Source organism: Desmodus rotundus, chromosome 8 (assembly GCF_022682495.2).
Source record: "Desmodus rotundus isolate HL8 chromosome 8, HLdesRot8A.1, whole genome shotgun sequence".
NCBI lineage: Eukaryota > Metazoa > Chordata > Mammalia > Chiroptera > Phyllostomidae > Desmodus > Desmodus rotundus.
The window spans coordinates 98,131,809-98,154,209 of NC_071394.1; the positions used below are offsets into that span (position 1 = coordinate 98,131,809).

The following is a 22,401-nucleotide window of genomic DNA, read 5'->3' on the forward strand; positions in this document are numbered from 1 at the left end:
GGTGAACATGGCTAAGTTAGTGGACTTGACAGGTCAGGAAGGTCCTTGCAGGGACACAGCCGGTAGTCCCCACCCTTCTCAGACAGACAGATGGGTTCAGGCTGTGGGGTTTCTCCACAAAGTTTAAAGGCCTCAGTCTCCACCAACCAGCCCACTGCCAGCAGCTCCGAGGAGAGCAGCTGGGCAGCATGTTGATATAACAGGCCAGAGGTCAAGGATGGTTAGAGATGAACCTAGGCCAGGGGGATGTGACTGCCCAAGGTCACTTAGCCCCATGTGGCCTCTGTGAGCCATGCCTATTCTGACCACAGGAGGGTCCCTCAGTCCCAGGCCAGGGAGGCCACTTACTTCTTCTCAGTTTCGGGGGAAGACTCCTCTATCTCATCCCCAATGGTCAACGAGGAGGTGCTTCCTTGAATGTCATCCATCATTGTTCTCTCAGCTGAGGCTGAGTCAGAGTCGTCCAGGGCCAGGATGGAGGTTGAAATGCTGCAGGGAAAGCAGGGAGGGGAGGGCAGTCTCAGTGGAGGCACAGTCAGAGGGGCCCAGAGCAGGGGGGCCTGGGCAAGCAGCCCTCACTCAGAGCTGCCCCTTCAATCTTGCAGTTCCTAGAGAGATGAAGGTGCTTCTCCTGAGGGTGAGTAAAGGGAGAACCTGACCTGCTGGGGACCCAGAGACTTAGTGCAGGTTGGCTTCCCTGGCTTCTTTATTTTATTTTATTTTATTTATTTTATTGTTGTTCTATTACAGTTGTCCCAGTTTTCCCTCATTGCTCTCCCCTGCCCTGCCCACCCCCCGCTCCCAGTCAATCCCCACCCTGATGTCCATGTCCATGGGTCGTTCATACCTGTTCGTTAATTAGACCCTTCCCCTTCTTTCCCTCCTTACCCCCCCACCCCTCCAACTCCAAGTCCACGACACCTGTACACCCAGCTTGACCATTAAGCGAGCAAAGGAGAGAGGACAGGAAGGCAAGAAAACAAGTCATCATGTACAGTGTTAGGGGTTGTGTCTCCCCCAAGTCCACGTACTGGAGTCCTAACCTGTAGTACCCCAGAAAGTAGGAAGTAGGGTCATTGTAGATATAATGAGTTGAGAAGTCATACCACAGCAGGGTGGGCCTCACTCTAGTACAGCTGGTACCCTTAGGAGAAAGGGGATGTATGGACACAGACACACCCACAGCGGAAGGCCACATGAAGGTGAGTGGTGCTGCCACAGCCTGGTGTGAGCAGATGCTTAGAGGCTGGACTAGATCCTTCCCTATACCCTCAGAGGCAGCCTGGCCCGCCCATACCTTCATCTTGGATTTCTGGCCTCCTGAACCACAAACCAATAAACTTCTGTCTAAGCCACTCAGTTTGTGGAATGGTGTTACACCACTCCAGGAAACAGGGACACAGGTGGTCACTCCCCACCTTTGCAGCGCAGCTCAAGGCTTTCCAGCCGTTCGCCGTCTACACACACTGCCTGGGTTACCAGATGGTTTTGAGCCATCACAGCAGCCCTGGGAGACAGGAAGTTCAGGGTCCCCATTTTACCAGCAGGAGCAGAGAGGGGAGCTGGAGGGCACATAGCAGGTTCATGGCAGAGACAGGACTGGCCCTTTCACTCATTGTCTCTTCATGGTTATTGAGCCCCCACTGTGTGACTACTTAAGGGATGAGCATCTCAGAGACAGGAGATAAGGGGAGAGGGGGTAGGGGGCCTCCTCCATCATTGTAAGGGCCCCAGAAAAATAAAAAATGGAAAAATACCAAAACAGGGTCACAGAATCTGGGTATATTCCCAATGCTTGCATTTAGCAAGTAATGCCTCCCTTCAAAGCTCACCCTGCCACCCTGCCCCATGGGAGCACACACACAAAGTCAAGGGACCCTTCACATCACAGCAATGGAAACAAGGGCAAGGGCCTACCTGACACCCTTTGAGAGAGAAGTCAGGTCCTCAGGTGGCTTGTGGTGGTGTCTGGGCTGAGCCTAGGGGTGCTGGCATCCATCTCTGCTACTCCCAAGGGTAGGGGTAAGCCAGGTGCGGGGGCAGAGCCAGGCTGATGGGCTCCTCCAGGGCCCCCCTGCAGGGCTCCAGCCAAGGGTGGATGGGGAGGAAGTCCCTGGGCTCTATGGGTGGCATAGGACACTTGGGGAGTGCAGGGGGAAAGTCCAGAAAGAGGCATAGTTCCCTAAACTTCATCATTCATTCATTCACTCACTCACATCATGAGTATTTACCGAGAACCTACTCCCTGAGCTAGATTCCAGGAATAAAATACTATAGGCCCTGAGCTTACAACCAGTTCCTCAAGCCTGAAGTGGCCCCTCCGGGGCACTGGCCTCCTCCCTGGCCTCCCTGCTTCCAGCCTCACCTGTCCATACTGCTGCCCATGGACTCATCCTCCTTGCTCTGTCCTTCTCTCTCTCTCAAAGCCAGTCCGTGGCTCCTCAACTTCTGCAGGGGCAATCCCCGACTCTCTGGAGTGGTGCCCAGCTCAAGGCCCATCAGAACTTAACCCCAAACCACCAGCATATTTTTCTAACAGCCCTCTTGGCAGCCCCCACTAAATCCACAGCAATCATGTTCCCTAGTCCCCAAAGCACGACCTGCCTTTGCCTACCTTAGCCCCTTTCCAGGAGTACCTTTTCCTTCTCCCTTTCTGCTGGGCCTTCTACTCATCCTTCAAGGCCAGGTTCCCATGTCACCTCCTCTGGGAAGCCCTCCCTGAACTCAGAGAAGGAGGGATTTCCTCCACTGCTTATAGTGGTGCAGGGTTCACAGCTCTATGAATCTGCCTCCAGTCAACTGAGAGGAGGGTTTGATTTTAGCAACTTGGCATGGCTTTCATAGGTATGAGTGAGTGATGAACAAGTGAATCAAGTGACAGGGACATCAGAGGAATGTGAGTGACTAGGACAGTGGGGCCACACAGACATCTTGCTGGGGTGACAGGAACACTCCTGTTCCTGTTGACAGTAGGCCAGGTGCTTCCTTGGAAGAATGATCTAGAGATGGATGCCAAGACCATCCTTTATCAGGGCTAAGTAGAAATGCATCTGGGGGATTGCAATAGGCCAGCCCCTCCAGCAATTTTAAAAACCTTTGTATTCACTTCAATGAAAGGAAAGTGTCAGCAAATGCTGGCCCTTATCAGACAAAGAGTCTACCTCTCCAAGGCATCAAGATCAGCCCCCTGTGTCTGAGGCCCTGGTCCACACTTCAGGGAGGTAATTTCTGCCCCCTCAGCTCATCCAGGTTCCCAATGTAGGAGACAGTTGGCTTTAAAACCACCTTTATCCACACAGGGTGCTCCTGTGACAAGCTAATGATATCCTGGTTAGTTCTGACCCAGTCCCTTCAGATTCATGAGTAAAGACCAGTTCCAATGAAGCTTCTCCCCAGCTCAAGAACCTTTAATGACTCCCCACTCCCTGTATGATCAAGGCATGAAGCCCCCCACAACATGCTCTTCCCCTGCTTATCCAGTGCCTGCTTGTCCATCAGCAGAGGCCCCTGCTCCAACAGGTCTGGCCGGACTCCTCACGAAGGGTGCACAGTGACAGCCTAACGCAGGAAGAGCATTACCCCACTCTGGCAGGTTTCTGCTTTCTCTTCTCTGCAAGCTGACAAGTCTGATCTCACCATCCAGGCTTGGCCTATACCTCACACGTCCCTGGGTGCCCTAACAAAGTGGTTTGACCCAGAGCAGGTCAGCAACAGGCTCACAGTGCCACCAGACCCTGGAGCTGAACCAGAGTCTTGCATGCGAACTGCCGTGGTTGGGTAGGGACAGCTGCCCGGGTGTGGAGCTGGGGAGGCAACTTAGGACAGAGAGGGAGGTTCCAGGGCCAGCTCTGCCATTCCCTGTCCCTGTGCACACACAGAGCTCACACTCTCTTCCCAGGGTCTGGTTTGATGCCTCTTTTGCAGGAGCTGTAGAGGTACCTGAGGACAGGGTGAGCAAGGCCTTTGAAGGCAGGATGTAGGTAGGCTTCCTTGGGTTGGGGGAGGATGCGGGCATGAGCAGCTGGTGAGGGTGGAGTGTCCTGCCTCAGGGCAGCACCACTGCAGGAGGGCCTGGTGGAGGTGGGCTCCTCTCTGGGCACTGGGCCCTCTCTTCCCATCCCCATCCTTAGAGGGGTCCTGGCAGAGGCAGCTGAGGTGGGCATGGGCCCGCCATCACAGCTTCTGACCATGCACCCTGAACCTCTCCTTCCTTCCCGCCCCCCACCTTCGCTCCCTCTTAGCCTCCTCCTGCCTCTTCTAAGGTGGGCAAGAGGTAGCTGTATTACCAAGTGGCACAACTGTGAGCAGCTTCCCATCATATATGAATGGCACTTCATAGTTTACAAAGCTTATTGAGTATGACATGGGCATTTACACAGTACTCTGCCTTTCCAATTTGTAATGTACTCTGCACTTAACAGAGCACTTCACAGTTTATAAGGTGCCTTGTTGTTTATAGAGCGTCTTGTGGTTTACAAAGTGCCTTGCAGGGTGTGAGATACATTGCAGCTTATAAAGCACTTTGCAGGGCTTCCAGCTTACAAAGTGCTTTGGAGCAGGTCCATCTGCCAGTTTGGGTCGAGAACAGTTTACAAGACGCTTTGCAGGTTACAAGGCACGTCACAGCTTCCCAAGCCCTTGGTGATTTATTGGGCATGTGGCACTGAACAAAGGACTTTGTTCTGTATAGATTTCATGGTAATTTGGAAGATGCTCTGTAGCTGACCAGGCGTGTTCCAGTTTACACTGGGCCCGTGGTTTACAGGGCACACGGCGTTTTGTCATTACAGAGTGCACCGTCTCTTACAGTAGACTCACCCCTCTAAGAATGGTCCTGAAAGAATGATGTCCTGAACTCAGGGAGATAACTGAGACCCAGGGAGGGCAAGTGACACGTCTGAAGCCGTGTCTGGGGCATGGCCAGACACCCTGCCTCTGCGGAGCATATCCCTGTCCTCGCTGGCTCCCTGCTTCTCTGTAGGAGGCTCGCCTCCCAGACTCCCACATCGCCCTGCAGCTGGGCTTGGAGTCCACGGCTTCGCTCTCCTCTCCCCACCACCCTGTGCTGGGCTCCTAGCCAGCCCAGTGGGCGGCACAGCAAAGGCAGGTCCAGGTGGTGAGATTGCACTGTCAGCAGGATGAATCTGTCCTCTGTGGCTCTGAGGTGTGGACCAGGCTGTCTCCCTGTCCCCTTCAAGTCCCATATGCACAGAGGTGGCAGGCAGGAAAGCAGAACCCCAGGAGTGGGTCTCTTAAGACTTCCTGGGCTTGGCAAACTGCAGTGAGCAGGGTGGAGGGAAGCAGGGTGGCACTGGGGTCTTCCTCACCCCCACCCAACCTGCCCCTGCTCCTGGGACAGGCTGTGGCTCAGCACTTCTTAGGAACTCCAAGCACAGCTAAATGGAGAAATGGAGTCAAGCCCAGTGGGGCGCAGGGGAAGGACCCCCGGGTTACATGAAGAGAACCAGTGTGACCAGGACAGAGAGGGGCATCACTGCGGCCCACATGAGGCCCTCCACCAGGCCCAGACTCTGTTGGCAAAGGAGGCGTATTTGTACCTAGAGAGCTAACCAGTTAGTAGGGGACAGACTCCCACTCTGTGAATTAACTGCCTCTGGGCTATGGAGACCAGTCTTTCCCAGAGGTCCCAGCCCCCAGGGTGTGTCAAAGGCTCCAGCCTCCTCTGGTCTTGCCACTCCAGGGCATCTTCCAGAGACAGCCAGGCTCTTCTCCACAAAGCCGCCCAGGCCATCCTCCTACTCAAAGCCGCACAGCTCCCAGCTGCACCTGGAAAATGGAAGGCTGCCTGGTGAGAATCAGGTGGCCCTATCTGGACTCTAGCTAACATGGGCCCTCCTCCATCATTCCCTGCCAGGGGCTCCTCGAACCCTGGGGCGGGGGGTGCAGGGGTCTCACTGCTCTCTCTGCCTGGCTAGCCCTTCCTGTCCTCTGTCCCCCTCTGCTGTGTCACACGGTGCCCTGCCCTGGTCTCCACTGTAGCACAGGGTGCTCCTGCTCACAGGCACGAATCTCAGGGCCTGTAATGGCGTGACTTCTCTTGGCCATGATGAGGACTTTTTCATGTCCCCAAGCTTCGGGGTAAACCCCATACCCTTTCAATACTAATTCCACATGTCCGCTCCCTAGCCCCTGCAAACCCCTACTCCACTTTCTGTCTTTATAAATTTGACTACTCTAGGGACATCACATAAGTGGAATCACTGAGCATTTGTCCTTGTGTGACTGGCTCATTTCGCTGATTATAATGGCCTCAAGTTTCACCCACGTTGTAGCACACTGCAGAAGTTCCTTTTTTTTTTAAGGCCGAGTAATATTCCATGTACATATTCACAGACCACGTTTCCTTTATCTATCCACCCACTAATGAACACTTGGGTTGCTTCCACTTCTTGGATATTCTGAAAAATGCTGCTCTGAACAGCGGTGTGCAAATATCTCTTTGAGAGCCTGTTTCCAATTCTTTTGAGCAGATACCCAGAAGTGAAATTGCTGGATCATATGGTGATTCTGTGTTTAGTTTTTTGAAAAACTGCCAGCCTGTTTTCCACAGTGGCTGTACCATTTGCCTTTCCTACCAGCAGTGCACGAGGTTTCCAATTTCTCCACATCCTCACCAATACTTGTTATTTTCTGGTTTTTTCCTTCCCGATGACAGCCGTCCTAGTGGGTGGGAGGTGGCATCTCGTTGTGGCGTTGACTTGCATTTCTCTACGGACTGGTGCCCTTCACTCTTTCTCACACCAGTTTCTGGGTCTCCGGAGCAGTGAAGGTGCAGAAGTTCCAGGTCTTGCTCATCCCCACATCCCCACCGGGCAGCGCAAGGCTCAGCGTGCAGGACCTGCTCACTGTCCAGAAACTGGAGGAGAGGCATGGCTTTTCGGCTGAGAAAGGGGGCAACCACTCCTGGAGAGAGGCTGTCCCCTCAGCGAAGGCAGCTGAGGGGCGGCCAGTGACCATGGCATGCAGTCATCACCACTCTGTCAGCCGGCCCTTCCTCATTCTGACCTGACTTCCGACTCTCTGGGTTAGAATAAAATCAACCCTAGGTCATCATTCAGTGACAATTTCCCAAGAGCCCCCTAAGAGCTGAGCCCTGGGAATGCAGGGGGAACACAAAGAGAGGGAAGGTGAAGTATCTAGGGCATGTGATGCAGGGTACCCAGCTCTTTGGGCTGCCACAGCTTAACACCTACAGGGGGACCGGCAGCCCCCTCTAAACCCACTGCCTACTCCTCAGTGCAGAGCTGAGCCCAGGTGACCCCAGCCCTCAGGCCTGCATGAGTCTGGGACCCTTCCAGTGGCCCCACAGCCTCCCTCCAGCTGTCCTAGGCCTGGTCTGCCCCCACCCTTCTGCTCTGTTTATCACAACCTGTCTACTTGCTAGGCAGGAGCCCACCCCAATCTCAGCTGGAGCTCAAGAGCTCAGTGGGGAGCCCTGCCTCCCTGGGCAGCCAAGCTCCTTCACTAGCCATGGACAGACCCAGTTCTTCCTCCTTGCCCACAGCTCTTGCTTCTCCAAGGTGGCCTCACAGACCCGGGGCCCACACTGAGGACTATCTGAGTGGCCGGCTCCTCTGAGGAAAGAGAAGGCCGAAGTGCCCACAGCCCAGTGACTGGCCTGGCCTTTCAAGACCTGGTGCCCAGCTCTGCCCATTCCCTGCATTTATGCTGCTGACCCCTCTCTTCTCCCCCAACCCCTCTACCCACTAGGGCTGTACAAAGGCTATTGCATTAAAACTCTAGGTGAGGGAGACAGGATTCCCATCAAGGCACAGTGAGCCTCACCCCCCATGCCCATAGCTCTGAATGCAAAGTGGCTTGTCAACATCCTTCTTGAAAAAGACCCAGAAATGAAGCATTAGCACTCTAGGCAGTACACACCTCCCTTGCGTTATACACTGATACTTCTGCCTCCTAAGACTTTTTCTCAGCATAACAGTCTATCATGCTGGGACTTCCGCATCCACCGACCATAAACTCTCCAACTCTAAAAGTGAACACTTGTTCTTCTTCCTCCCAAATCACCTCTCAGTGGCTGAGTGTAGTGCAGACCTCGACTCTGTCCTCTCTCCCCCTCTAGTGTGAGCGGTGAGCCTCCCATGCACCCATCTAAGTTGCATATTTAGCAAACAAATGAACAGGCTGAGCACAAGGACTGCCCTTCAGGCTGCTCGTTGCTCGCTGTTCGCTGCTAGCTGGGCATGGCTGAACAAATGGCTCCCTGAGCTATGTCTACCCATGTTGCCCATTTTGCACATCAAGAGCTTTCACCCAGTGACTTCTTCCCAAATCCAGACAATCAGGCCGACGGTGTGTCTGTCACTACTGATCTAGTTTCCCTGCTGGGCGAGGACCTGGGGCCAGTGGTGATTTTAAAGCATGTCTACAAGTTCTTCAACAGTCCTCCCACCAAGAAGTGGAGTCTTGCTCCTCTCCCTTGAACGTAGGCTGGCCCTAGGGACTCACATGCAGAGGAAGGTGATGCTAAATGACTCATGAGGCCGAGCCATAAAAGGCAATTCAGTTCCCACCTGGCTCTCTTGGGACTTCGCTCTTGGAACTTAGCAGCCACGTTGCAAGGAAGCCGAGGACACATGGAGGGGCCACAGGTAAGCTTTCCAGCTGATAGCCTGCATCAGCTACCAGCCATGTGAGTTGAGGGGCCACAGGTAAGCTTTCCAGCTGACAGCCTGCATCAGCTACCAGCCATGTGAGTAAGCAAGCCTTCGGGAGGACTCCAGCCCCGGGCAACTTCTGACCACAGCTGCCTACGAGACCCAAGCAAGAACCACCAAGCTGAGCCTAGTAGGCCCCCCACCCACCAGAGACAGTAGTTACAAATAACTGTGTTGTTGGCACCACTGAGCTTGGGGTGGTAGTTTCACAGATACAGATAACATAACAGTTGTTATGGCAACATTTTCTTGTAGACATTCCATTCTCTTTCTCACTAAAATTAAAAGTTTTCAAAGAAGCCATTCTAGAATGAGGAGGAGTCCTACTGGTTTACAGTTTCACAGATCTGCCCCTTCCCACTTTCAGTAACCTGATCCACCTGTGCTGCGTGTGCGTGTGTGTTTATGCACGCACAGTTTCCTGATTCTTTCTCCACTATTCCTCAAAAATTGTCGAAAACTGTCATAAACATACCATCAAGACCCCTTGGATATAACAAATTAGGAGCCTGGAACTCATTTTTGTTATAATAATAACATTAACAACTGCAATTTATAATCTTTCAGTAAATGTTAATGATGTGCCAGCACGTCACGCGAATTAAGACAGGTAAAAACTATGCTTACTCCTGCTGAGGCACACAGAGGGCAAGCGGTTTGCCAAGTTCACAGAGCTACTGAAGGTGGCCAGCTCCTCCTCCTGCTGTCTTGCCTGTGTTAGGCGTAGGCCACCCTTTCCCATTAAAGGTCATCCTCCTTTTGAGAACAGCAGAAACCAAGTAAGAGCTGTGTCTTTTTGTAACTAGTTTTTGAACCCCTACTTCGTGGCTGCCATATCCCCACGTGGTGAACTGGGCTTCTGAATGTCTCTGAAAGTGCCCTCACCTGTCTCTTTGGCCTCAGTTCATCTACATTTTGGGCCTTCCCAGTGGGTCCTCCCCGATCTCTTTGGTCTTTGGTGTATTTCGTACTTAAACCTGAGCAACCCCACTACCTGCGTCTTCCTTTATCTCTAGAATTGTGAATCAAGGACTTCCATGCCCTCCCTCTTTGATTCTCATGCCTCAGTGACTTTTCTGTCTGCAGTGCCTGTCAGCTTCTGCCCTTCCTAGTGTCCGTAGCCTCCTCCAGACCCCGCCTTCTCCACTAAGCATTGCAGAATGCTTGGGTCACAGTGTAGCCTCCACAGTTTCTCTGGCGTGGATTTCCTCCAAACCGCTTTCGGGTCGGGCAGACATTCTGACAAGCCCCAAACTCAGCACACGAGGGAGAGATGGGCATCAGGACTCCTAGAAAGCTGAGCGGCCTGGTGGGCGTGGGGGATGCCCCACTCAGTGCAGTGAGGGTGCAATCATGGCCAGCCCACATCTGCACGCAGGTTTAGAAAGCACTTCAGTAAACATACTGTCATAAGTTCATCATGAACTACCCTGTGAGACAGGCATTATTACCCTTATTTTAAAGCATTTCAGTCCTGGCTGGTGTAGCTCAGTGGATTGAGCATAGACCTGCGAACCAAGGGGTTGCCTGTTCGATTCCCAGTCGGGGCACATGTCTGGGTTGCAGGCCAGGTCCCCAGTGGGGGACACAGGAGAGGCAGCCACACATTGATGTTTCTCTCCCTCTCTTCCTCCCTCCCTTCTCTTCTCTCTAAAAATAAGTAAATATAAAAAAATGAAGCATTTCACACGTATTGACTTACCTAATCCTCACAACTCAAAACAGGCAAAAACTATGTTTCCTCTTGCTTTGGAGTAAAGGTGAGGAAAGCAGGATTAGGAAGCCAAATGGATTAGCCCATGGTCATCCATCTAGTAAAGAGCAGAGCGGGGCTCCAGCCTTGTCTCGGGAACCCTGACCCAGTCAGTTTTCTGCTGCACTCTATGGCCCAGGCCTTCTAGATCCTTTCTCCCAATACAGCTTTCAGCAACATGAAGACCCCTAGGCTCCTCCCCTGGACCAGGCTGTACGCTGCCTGAGCTGAGACACCTGTCTTTGCTCACCTTGCCCAAGCTGGGCCCAGGTGGTGCTCAGTAATGGGCGTCACCTAGTTGAAAAGCAAGACCTCAGAGGCCAAGAGTCAGACTTAAGCCAGGCCATACCGCTTCCCTTACCAGGACCTGAGGTCACTCCATGAATGGCCCTGGTCTATGCGGCCCTGTTGGTAAACGAAGTAGACACAGTTATTTCGATTGCACATAAGATGGGATGGGGTGGGGTGCGACGGGACAAAAGGTGGGAGTGTCACTAGGGCCCCTGCCCAACACCTGTCTCCATTATTTGTCCTACAGAAACCAGCACTGGGCAAATGGTCCTGTGTCCCTCCTCCAAGAGGGCCCGCTTCCCAAACTTGTGTCCTGAAGAACCCAGCAGCACAGTCTCATTCACTCCCTCCCAGCCGGCTCTCATTCCCATCCTCCCACCTGCAAGTCCACCCTCGCCAGCTTCTACTGTGGGCTGCACGTGGAGACCATGGTCCCCATCTCTGCTCCCTCCTCGCCTCGCTCCTCTTTGGCTCACCAGTGTCCCTTCCATAGTGCCGACTTCTCCCTCCCCTCCTCCCTCCCCTCCACCCACCCTTCCCTGCCCCCATCCTTCCTCAGTCTATGTTTTTCCTGTTTTACCTAAATTTGTAGTTCTCTGGCAGGAAGTAGCCCATCTTGCAGTCCTGTTGAGCCTGAAAGATCTGTTTCAGCAGATTCTGCTTGCTGAAGCCATATCCATTCAAAACGCTGCCCCCAAAAAGGAGCTTCCCCGCAGCGAACATCTGCTGACAGACAGGGAGGAAGCAGAGGGGAGAGGCCTCAGCACGTCAGCACTGACTCTCAGGATAGTGCCACGGGCTCTCGGAGCTTGTGCCAGAATCCAGGCCTTTCTCTGGTGGCTGGGGAAGGGGTGTTGCTCCCCACAAGTCACCCAGTGAGGTGTGGCTAAGCCTGTCCTCTGTCTAGGACCCCCCAAGTCAGGGGCCAGCCCCATCATCCCAGCCTCTGCCCACTGCCAGAGGGACCAGCTCAAATGCCACTTCATACGCAAGACCTTCCAGAACTCTGGGGCCAGAAGGGTGTCTTCCTGCACCAAGGCAGCTAGTCTCAAACCCACTCTGCTACACGGACCAGCTGGCCCCATGGGATGGGAGCCCCTTGAGGGCAGGAATGTGCTCCCACCCTCTACCTGTCAGTCTTCAACAAGTAGAGACCTGTCCAAAGATTTTTGTGCAAGAATATTCTTTATGCTTGCATAGGAGAAAAAGTAAAATGACAGATTCTTACACAGTGGTTAAAAATCAGGTGTTACAAAGTATTTTAAGACATGGGGAAATGCTCATATCATTTTAATTTAAAGAGCAGGACCCCAAAGTCAGAGAAAGACAGCAAAGGCCAGACAACAAAATATCACCTTGGGTGTGGCCCAAGGCCTCCCATAGCACCGACTGATCAGGTTCAGGCACACATTTGTCGTGTGACAAATGAGGCAATCTAGGTGACGCGATGAAGTAATTATGTCCCAAATTGTATTTTCCAAGTTTTCCACAATGAACATACAGGGTGGAGCAAAAGTAGGGTTACAGTTGTGAGTATGAGAAACAGTTTATTCTTGTATTATTAGTATGTTAGTTTTTACAAACAACTGTAAACCCACTTTTGCCCCATCCTATACATATTTTTACAATCCAATGTTTTTAGTAAAAAGTAAAAATTATTTAAAATAAACAAAAACATGGAGAGACTTTGGCTTTTTGGTCAAGCGTCCCTTCAGTCTCCCGGGACAGGGGGCACAAGGGGTCAGGCTGGAGACAGGAGGCCAGGCCGGCAGGGAATCCTGCAGGCCCTCCATCCTCCCCGCTCTCACATCTGTGTCTCCACAAGGGCAGGGACTATGGAGACTGGGTGGCTGGCAGTTGGTGGTGAGTCCCCTGCTGGGCCCCGGCTCACCAAAACCATCCCCTGCGTCACAGCATACTTCGTCACCAGCAGGGGCGGGTCCTTCTGCAGGGGGCTGTCCAGGTCGTACCGCAGCAGGCGGTAGGGGTCGTGCCGGCACTGCCAAGAGAATGAGAGCCCGTCGGCCCCATTGGGAGAGGATGCACCCAGATCCCTGCATTCTCAGCCAGGCTGGGCTCCCACTGAGTCTGGGAGCCCCATACAACACCCGCTCCCGTTCGACTCCTACTCAAAGGGGCTGTTAGGCCCCTGCATGCACACTTCGCATGGCCGTCCCAGAGAATGTCTTCAGATCCACTTAGGGCCCTCTGTTGGAGAAAGCTGTCACCGAGATGATTGCCCACCATGTGAGGTCCACTGGCAGCCTGGCCCTCTGGAGTCTGTGGGACTTTCCCATTCCCTCTGCCTGAGGGAAACTATGGAGATTTGAAGGTGGGAGCCGTGTTCCTGGGTGTACCCATTTCTGGGATTTCCTGCCCCCATCCCTCTGCTGGCTGCCCTGCTGGATACCTCCCTGTCATTAAATCCATTCAATTCCACTGAATTCAACCCAAATCTCGAGGCAGAGCCTGATCGATCCAGAGTAAAGCTGATCTCTTCTTCCTCCTTGTTTCTGGATGCTGTGGATCCAGTAACACGGCTAATGTGATACTTTCTGGTTTTATGTACCTTTTATTTCAGGTGCCTCCAGTTGTCCTGCCTCATCTTTCAGTTTAAAATGTGAAACCCAGAGCCGCACCTGGTGCTCTAGCTATCAGAGCAAGGGTTCGACCTTAAGGCACTGAATGGTGGAACCAGAGTCAGTGTAAGACACCAGCCTCCAGGTCTGCTCATGGCTGTCCATCTGCCATGGCCTTCGGCCACCTCAGGCCAGGCCCTGTCCCCATTCAGGCTTCTCGTGGCTGGGCTGCACCACCATGCATTCCTGTGCTTATGGATAATTATTAGTGAACAATTAATAGCCCTGAAATAAACTAAGTCAACTCTAAGTTTAAAACATATGTGGCTTTGATGGATAAAACTACAAAATGCCTTTTGCAGCCTGATCAGAAAGGTTCCAGCACTAAGCTCCTGGCAGTAGCTGGAGTGCGGGTCCCAGGTGTGTATGTCAGGGTCTGGAAGGTGACGCTCCTGGGAGGAGGGCTCGGGAGGGTGTCCCCAGGGTGGACACAGAACCTCAGATGCAGGGCTGCAGCCAAAGAAGACCGGGAGAAGACAGTAGATTTGAGAGGGCACCAGGACAAAGAGGGTTTGAAGGAAGTCACCAAGCAGACACAAAGCTCCTGTGATCACATGGCATCTGCTCCAGTTGGTCTGGGGACAGGGCCACCCCCTGAACTGTGCTGAGACTACAGGGATGGCTGCTGACTTGGGATGACGATGAGATTTAGAAACGACTCTGCAGGAAGGAGTTTCCATGTGCCCCTGACTGACTGACCCGCAATGAACTGGGACCTCGGGCGGCCTTTCCCCTGTTCACTTCCGCACAGGCCTCTGCCGGGAACACTCACCCACCTGCCAAACCCCTTTCATCCTGAGGGACTCTCCCAGGCCCTTGAGAGGTGTTCCCCTGCTCCCCAGTTCCTGCCTGCCTGGAGCTGTCCTTCCATGCCCCTCCTCGGGGCTTGCTGTACTTACTGCCCCATCACGTTGGGAGCCTGTCCAGTGCTGTGTCAAAATCAACAGTGGAGCACAGAGCCCTGCACAGGACTGATGCGTCATAGGGCCACTGTCTACACACATTCCTTAGCCTTGAGGATCTAGTGGGGAGTGTGGCTCTGCTATGAATACCCAGGACATAACCACCAACTGCGGTGAGCACTCAGGGAAAAAACAACAGGGGTCTGACTTTGTCTGCAGGTCAGAAAAGGTACCCACCTCCATGTGGTGACATCCACCCTGGGACAGGAGGACGAGTGGGAGAAAACACTGCAAACAGTAGGAGAGTGAGTGCAAAGGCCCCAAGGAGAAAAGGAAGTAAAAGAGGGCCGTGTGCTGAGGTGGAGATGCGACCTGTCAGCCAGGTGCTCAGACAGTCCTAATCCTCCCTGTGGGTCTTCCCCCACCTGTCGCCCCACCCGCAGACACTGAGGTCTCCTCTGCTGGGCCCAGGACCCACCTGGATGCAGGGTGAGGCGCGGCCCTGCTGCTGGCGGCTGTAGAGTGTGTTGAGCAGCCACTGGAGCTGTCCTGTGCTGACGGATCTCTGATGCGACACTATCCCGAACACCAGCACCTGGCTGGGGTCCCGGGGCGCTGACAGGAAGCGTTCTAGCTCCACGTCAGTTACCAGGGGTGCCTTCACTATGCACTTGCAGCCAGCGCGGATGTCTTCCTTACAGATGAGCTTCCTCAGCACCAAAGGGCAGTCAGATGGTGAGGCTGCCCACCTGGTGGGGCTGCGTACCTCCCGGGCCTTCCTTCTGCAAGAAGGAGCAAGTGAGCAGGGCTCAGTGGGCCCTGCTTCCACATGGACAAAGTTCCCGCTGCTGTGGAGTCTAGGCTGCAGGCAGGTCTAGCCTGGCCTCCACCACCAACAGGCAGCACCACCTTTAACGGATCCCCTAACCTCTCTGGGCCTCCATTTCCTCAGGTGCAAAATGCAATTAACCAGTGACTCATTCATTCATCTATCCAACAAAAGCTTTGTAGTCATCCTGAAAAATTTTCTTTCTCTCACATCCCATATCCTATCCAACATGGCAGCAAGCCTGTTTGCTCTCCAGTCAAGAAAGATCCAGATCCAATCACTGTTCCTGTCCTCCCACTTCTATTAACATGGCCTGAGACTCCATCATTTCTTGCCTGGGTGCCTGCAAGTTCTTCCCAATGGGTCTTTTGCTTTCTCCTCTGGCCCCTCTTCAGATTATTCTCTGCCCAGCAGACTGAGGGATCCTGTTAAAATCTTGAGTCACATCATGTCATTACTCTCTTTGAAATCCTCCAGTGGCTTCCACCTTTCACAGAATAAAAGCCAAAGTCCCTACAAGTCTCTTCAAGGGTATACACGATCGGTCCCCCTTCCTCATTCCTCTTACCCTTCTCCAACATTCTCACCTTTGCTTACTCTGGCCACTCTGGCCTCTGCTTACCCTCCACCCTCAGGGTCTTTGCTCGCCCTGTTCCTTCTGCCTGCGTGGCTCTTCCTCCAGGTAGCCACGCAACTCACTTTCTCACTTCCTTTACGTCTCTATGCAAATGTCACCTTCTCAGTGAGACTTTCTTTGACTGCCCTATTCAGAATTGCATCCCTCCCCCCCCAACACTCTTACTAATTCCCTGCCTCATTTTCTTCCTTAGCATTGCTCACTGTCTAACGTATTATATGTTTTACTTATTAATTTTCGTAATTGTACTTCTCTATCCTAATAGAACATAAATTCTATGAGTTCATGAGTTTGGAGTGTTTCGCTCAGTGGAATAAATAGTAGCCCTTGGCAAATAGTAAAGATTCAATAGAGAGCCAATAAATATCCAAACAAGTATTATGAGGCACCTACTATGTGCCAGACACTGTGCAGGGTTGATGCAGGGTTGTGAGGGTTGTGTATTTAGATAGAAATAAGCACCTGCCAAATATAAAGTGTTGCTATGATTTAATTCTTATCATTTTTTTATAAAAAGATTTTATTTATTTTTAGAGAGAGGGGGAGGGAGGGAGAAAGAGAGAGGGAGAAACACTAATGTGTGGCTGCCTCTCATGCACACTGCACCAGGGACCTAGCCTGCAACCCCAGCATATGCCCTGACTGGGAATCAAACCAGAAGCCCTTTGGTTCACAGACTGGTGCTCGATCCACTGAGCTGCACCAGCCATGGCTATTCTTATAATTTCTATAGCCTTACATTGGGGTTAGCACTTTACAGCATCCAAAGCTCTCGACATAGACATTGTCATGGTTGGTTTTGTAATAACCTTTGTAATAGGCTATAAAGAAACTATTGTCACTGTTTACAAATCAGGAAACAGAAGGCTCCGACTGGGTTAATGAATTGCCTAAATTCATATAGTAATTAAATGGCAAGGGCCAGGGTTAGAAACCAGGTCATCCTAAAACAAAAGCAATGCAAGTAATTTACTACTCAGAATTTTTTCTGTCTCTCTTTTTTTTATTGTTGTTCAAGTACAGTTGTCTCCATTCCCCCCCCCATAACTCCTCCAACCCCCACCATCCCCACCTCCCACCCTCAATCTTACCCCTCTTTGGCTTTGTCCATGTGTCCTTCATACATGTTCCTTGACAACCCTTCCCCTTTCCCCCCATTATCCCCTTCTACTTCCCCTCTGGTTACTGTCAGTTTGTTCTTAGCAAGCAAAATATATCCAGAGACTACTCAGAATTTTTCAGAGGCTACTTGATACTAGTGAATACTTGGTAAACAAACTTAAAAATATTTCTTGTTCAAGAGCCTGAACATCTGGGAAGGAAAGGGTTACATCTACTCATCACAACTTGTATACCAATATAAACCCAAAATAAATTAAGGTTTTAAATGTGAAAACAAAATCAAGCCATAAAAGTTCTAGTACAAAATACAGGAGAATCATTTTGTACTTTTGGTGCAGAAAAGGCCTTTTATAATTATGACCCATAAGTTCAGAAGTCATGATAGAAAAATATTGATAAATTCAATTACACAAAGAAAAAACAACCGCTCCCCCGCAAACCCTGATAGTGAAACCATACAAGCAAAGGCAAAAGACAAACTGGAAAACAGATATGAAGCTCCTATCACAGACAAGTGGTTAGATTACCTACTACATAATGAACTATAAATGAATTTGAAAAAGTTAACAACCCAATAAAATATAGACAAAGGAAGTAAACACACAACTTACAGAAAATTATATAGAAATGATGTTTAATATAAAAAATAAGGGTGAAGTTGCCAAAAATAGCAGAGTAGAGAACTCCAAAACTATGTCCCTTCACTAAACCAACAAGTAATCTGGCAAAAACTATCAGAATCAATTTTACAGCACTCTGGAAACCAATGAAAAAGCTTATAACCATCAAGGAAATGATTAGTGAAGAAACTGCTGAATTTTGGTAAGAGAGTATTGTGATATTTTAACTTACCCACCTGCCATCTCCAACTCTCTAGGTTGGTGGCACCTGTGGGGATGGCGGCCCATGTTCCTGGTGTGGCTTGCTGGTCACCAGGGAGGGTAATACGGATATTGATCTCAGGGAATTGTGGTTGTGTAATTTGACATGTCTGGAGGTTTCCTGAAGGATTGGCTAAGGGGCCTTGCCTTTGTTTCATCCATTCTGGGATTTTCTTAGAGATGGAGCAGCATCTTTGGCAGCATTTGTCAAAAGCATTTAAACGTAAATGTACCAGATACAGCCTCCTGGTACAAGAGGTAACAGTTGGAGCCCACGGTAGATAGACCAGAAAGCCTGGGAAGAAAGAGGCTGGGAAAAAGTACATGGGGTAATAAAGGCTTTGAAAGGTCCCATGTGTACCAGGAAACATGAAGGGTCACAAGCATGTCCAGGGTTGGAACCTTTAGAAAAGGCCTGAGAACATCCTGAGCCTTCACTTCTCCCTGACCTCTGGGCTCTGGGCAAAAGGGAAGTAAAGGCTAAAGCAGAGATTAAACAGCCTGGTGAAAAGCACTGAAGAAGTACTGTAGCACAGAAAAGTTCATCTGCAAAGACTAGGAAAGGTGTTTTGTTTTTGTTTTTTGTTCCAGGCATTTAAGGAAGTCTCTGTTAAAACATCATTAGCTGACCAGTGAGATAAGCAAATGGAGACTTTAGTGAGCACATAATAAAGAATGAAGTCTTTATGAAAGTAGTTTAGAAAAGTCACTAAACAAACAATTATAAACTATAAGTAGCAACAACAAACCCTGGAGAGAGGGTAGAATTTGATTTCCACACTTACTACATTATAATATTAAAAATGTTCACTTTTCAACAAAAAATTATACGACATGCAAAGAAACAAAAAAGTATGCCTCATTCACCAGATAAAAGAAATGAAAAAAAACTCCCCAAGGAAACTCAGATATTGGACTTTCTAGACAAATATTTTATGTCAACTATCTTAATTATGTTCAATGTGCTAAAGGGAACTAAGGACAAAGAACTAAAACAAACCAGGAGAACAATGCCCCATTAGATAGAGAGTTCAATAAAGAGACAAACATTATAAAAATAACCAACCAGAAATTCTAAACATGTAAAGTACCATAAATGAAATGAAAAGCAACATCAGATCTGAACAGGCAGAAAAAAGAATCAGCAAACTTGAAGATAGGGTAATTAAGATCACTGAGTTTGAAGAACAGAAACTAAAATGAATGAAAAAAAGCTAACAGAACCTAAGATACCTGTGGGACACCATTGGGAATACCAACATACACATAATGGGAATTACAGGACAAGAGGGAAAGAAGCAGAAATAATATTTGAAAAATAATTGCCAAAAATTTTCTGAACTTGAGATTTTTCCAAGAAGCTCAACAAGTTCCAAGTAGGATGAATTCAAAGAGATCCACACTAAGACACATTAAAATAAAATTGTTGAAAGACAAAGACAAATAGAATTTTGAAAGCAACAAGAGAAAAGTGACTCATCACACACAAGGGATCCTCAATAAGGTTAACAGCCAATTTCTCATCAAAAATCATGGAGGCCAGAAGTCAGTACAATAACATACTTGAAGTGCTGGAAGAAAAAAAATATCAGCAAAGATTTCTATATTGAGCAAATTTAGCCTTCAAAAATGAAAGGGAAATCAAGACATTCCCAGATAAACAAAAGCTGAGGGAGTTTGTCAGTAGTAGGCCTGCCCCACGAGAAATGCTAAAGAGAGTCCTTTAGATTAAAATGGAAGAATACTGGTCAGTAACTTGAAACTATATGTGCATAGATATATATGTGGAAATTTATGGGAATCGGCTCACATGCTTATAGAAGCCAAAAAGTCCCACAGTCCGCTGTCTGCAAGCTGGAAAACCAGGAAAGCCAGTGGTATAAATATCCACCCACATTTACACAGCTTCCCCCCTGTGTAAATGAATGTTGCATGCATTATGCTAAGTGAAAAAAACTACAGACTCAAAAGGCTCTATGATGTATAATTCCACTCAAATGACATTCAAGGAAATAAAAAACTTATAGCTACAGAAAACAGGTCAATGTTGTTAGGATTCAAAGGTGAGGGAAGAATGTGACTCATGCAAAGGGGTAGCATGAGGGAATTTGTAGGTTGTTTATCATTTTTTTGGTGGGGGAAGGTGATAAAACTGTTCTGTATCTGGGCTACCGCGGTGGTTACACAAGTCCATGCATGTGTCAAAACTCATAGATTCTTATGACAAAGAGAGTAAAGTTTACTGTAAGTAAATTAAAAATAAATTTAAATTGAGATAAAATCAATTGTCTTTCTATATACCAGCAACAAATAAAAAATTAGATTAAAAAGTTTTGTAAAAGCACCAAAAACTATTAAATACCCTACAATAAATCTAATAAAAGACATAGAAGACCTCTATACTGAAGGCTACAAAATACTATGGAGAGATTAGAGAAGACCTAAATAAATAAATAAAAAGATATACCATGTTCATGAATTAAAATACTCCACTATTACAAAAATATTAACAATCCAATTGAAACCCTAGGACATTGTTTTTTAAATTAACAGGATGATTCTAAAATTGTATGGAGATGTAAAGGACCAAGAACAGCAAAACAATTTAGAACAACAAAGTCTGAATATATCAATATTCTGCTGTACACCAATATTTGTCGTGAAACTATAGGACAATAGGGAACAAAATGGGGAGTCCAGAAGATGACCCTTGATTTATACATATAGAGCCTCTTGATTTATTATAGAATTTTCACCACAGAGCTGAGGGAAAGTTATAAACTTTTCAATAGGTGATGCTGTTCATTTGGAAATATATAGAAAAAATTAAAACTTAGGTCCTACTTCACATCATACACAGAAATTATTTCCAGTTGGTGAATAACTATAAACATAAAAACAAAAAAACACCACTAGAAAGCAACTTTGGAGGGTATCTTGATGTTGTTTCAATAGGGTAATTTCTTAAACAGGGTACAAAAAACTAATTATAAAGAAAGAGTGAAAATTGGACATTAAGCTTAACAACTTGTTTATCGATATACACCATGACCAGTGCAAAGGCAGGAGAATCATTTGCACCATGTGTTCCTGACAAAAGTCTTATATCCAGAATATATAAAGAACTCCAAAATATAAATGAAGAAAAGACAAACCACCACTAGAAAAATGGACAAGAGACCCAAACAGGCACTTTGCAAAAGAGAATATTCAAAATGGTCAATGAACAACTGGAAAGGTGCTCAATCTCTATAGTGACCAGTGAAATGCAAATGAAAACCCATTTAGAGAATGGTTATAATAAAAATGACTGACTATCAAGCAATGAGGAGAACGTGGAGCCACAGGAATTCTTATACACTGCTGGGGGGAGTGGAACTTGATACCACCGTTTGGGAAAATGGTCTCTACTACGAGCTGAACATATACGTGCTCAATGACAGCAATTTCATATTCAGGCATATAGCAACCAGAAATGAGGACATATAGCAACACCAGCACAATTTGTCATTACCAAAACTATAAACAACTCAAATATCCACCCACATTAAAATGCACAATTTGTAGTGCATTCACACAATAGATTATTATGTAGCAATGAAAGTGAGCAAATTACCTGAAACAATATGGATAAATCTCACAATTATAATGTTGAGCAAAAGAAGCCAGATACCAATGGATCTATACTGGATAGATCCATTTAAACAAAGCTAAAAATATATTAAAAGCTAACTTTGGTATTAGAAATCTTTCTGTTGGGGAGGAGCAGGGGGTTACTGATGGGTAGGGGACAAGAGGGGACTTCTAAGGAGCCGGTAATGTTCTATTTTTTGACTTGGTGATAATAGAGTATACTCACTTTATGGTACTCATTGAGCTATATACACTGAGGGTTTGTTCATTTTTCTGTGTTTCTATATTATATATTTTTAAAGTTAAAAATAAATATATAAAAGATATTTTAAGTGTTTTTAAAAAGCCATAAGTCAGACGATATCAAGTCAGACGATATCATGTTCTGTCTTCAAGTAATGGAATGACTTCCTATAACACTAACAAGGCTACTTGATCTGATTCTAGCCTACCTCGCTGTCCTCAGTTTACGTTACGTTCTTCATCATGAGCTGCTACTATTATTTTCCCTCACACAAACCAAACTTGTTCTTGTCTCAGGGCTTTTGTACTTGCTCTACATTTGCTTGCTGTTCCTTCCCCATCCTTTTTTGTGGCTGCCTCTTTCTTACCCTTCAGTGCCCAGTTAAATATGATCTCCTCAAGACTGCCTTTCCCAACCTGTCTACCTAATGCATCACATCCCACCCACTTCCTAATCACTCTCCATCCCAGGAGCTGGTCAACATTTTGTATAAAGGACCACAGTGCAAATGTTCTAATCTTTGTAGGCCAGATGGACTGGGTAACAAGAACTCAAGACTTCTGTCCTAGCAGGGTAAGCAGCTACACATAATATGTAAATGAGTGGGTATGGCCAGGTCCCAAGAAAATCCTACTTATGGATTTGACATTCAAATTTTATATCATTTCACATGTCATGAGAAAGTCTTTTGATTTCCTCCCCAGCATTTAAAAACATAAAAACCATTCTTAGCTCACTCATAAAAAAGACAAGACAACAGGGCCAAATCGGCAC

The 22,401-nt window shown here is 48.4% G+C and overlaps 1 protein-coding gene across 1 annotated transcript in view; it reads right to left on the reverse strand.

Annotated features, from left to right (window-relative positions):
• Nucleotides 1-344: 344 nt before the first annotated feature.
• The window catches only part of C8H3orf20 (chromosome 8 C3orf20 homolog), a 62,101-nt gene continuing 40,044 nt past the window's right edge, over nucleotides 345-22,401 (reverse strand). The window contains exons 11-14 of the mRNA XM_024556373.3: nucleotides 14,760-15,063; nucleotides 12,632-12,739; nucleotides 11,321-11,463; nucleotides 345-489 (exon numbers count right to left, since the gene is read on the reverse strand). Of these exons, the coding sequence (XP_024412141.2) occupies nucleotides 345-489; nucleotides 11,321-11,463; nucleotides 12,632-12,739; nucleotides 14,760-15,063 (700 nt within the window). The remainder of the gene's footprint in view (nucleotides 490-11,320; nucleotides 11,464-12,631; nucleotides 12,740-14,759; nucleotides 15,064-22,401) is intronic.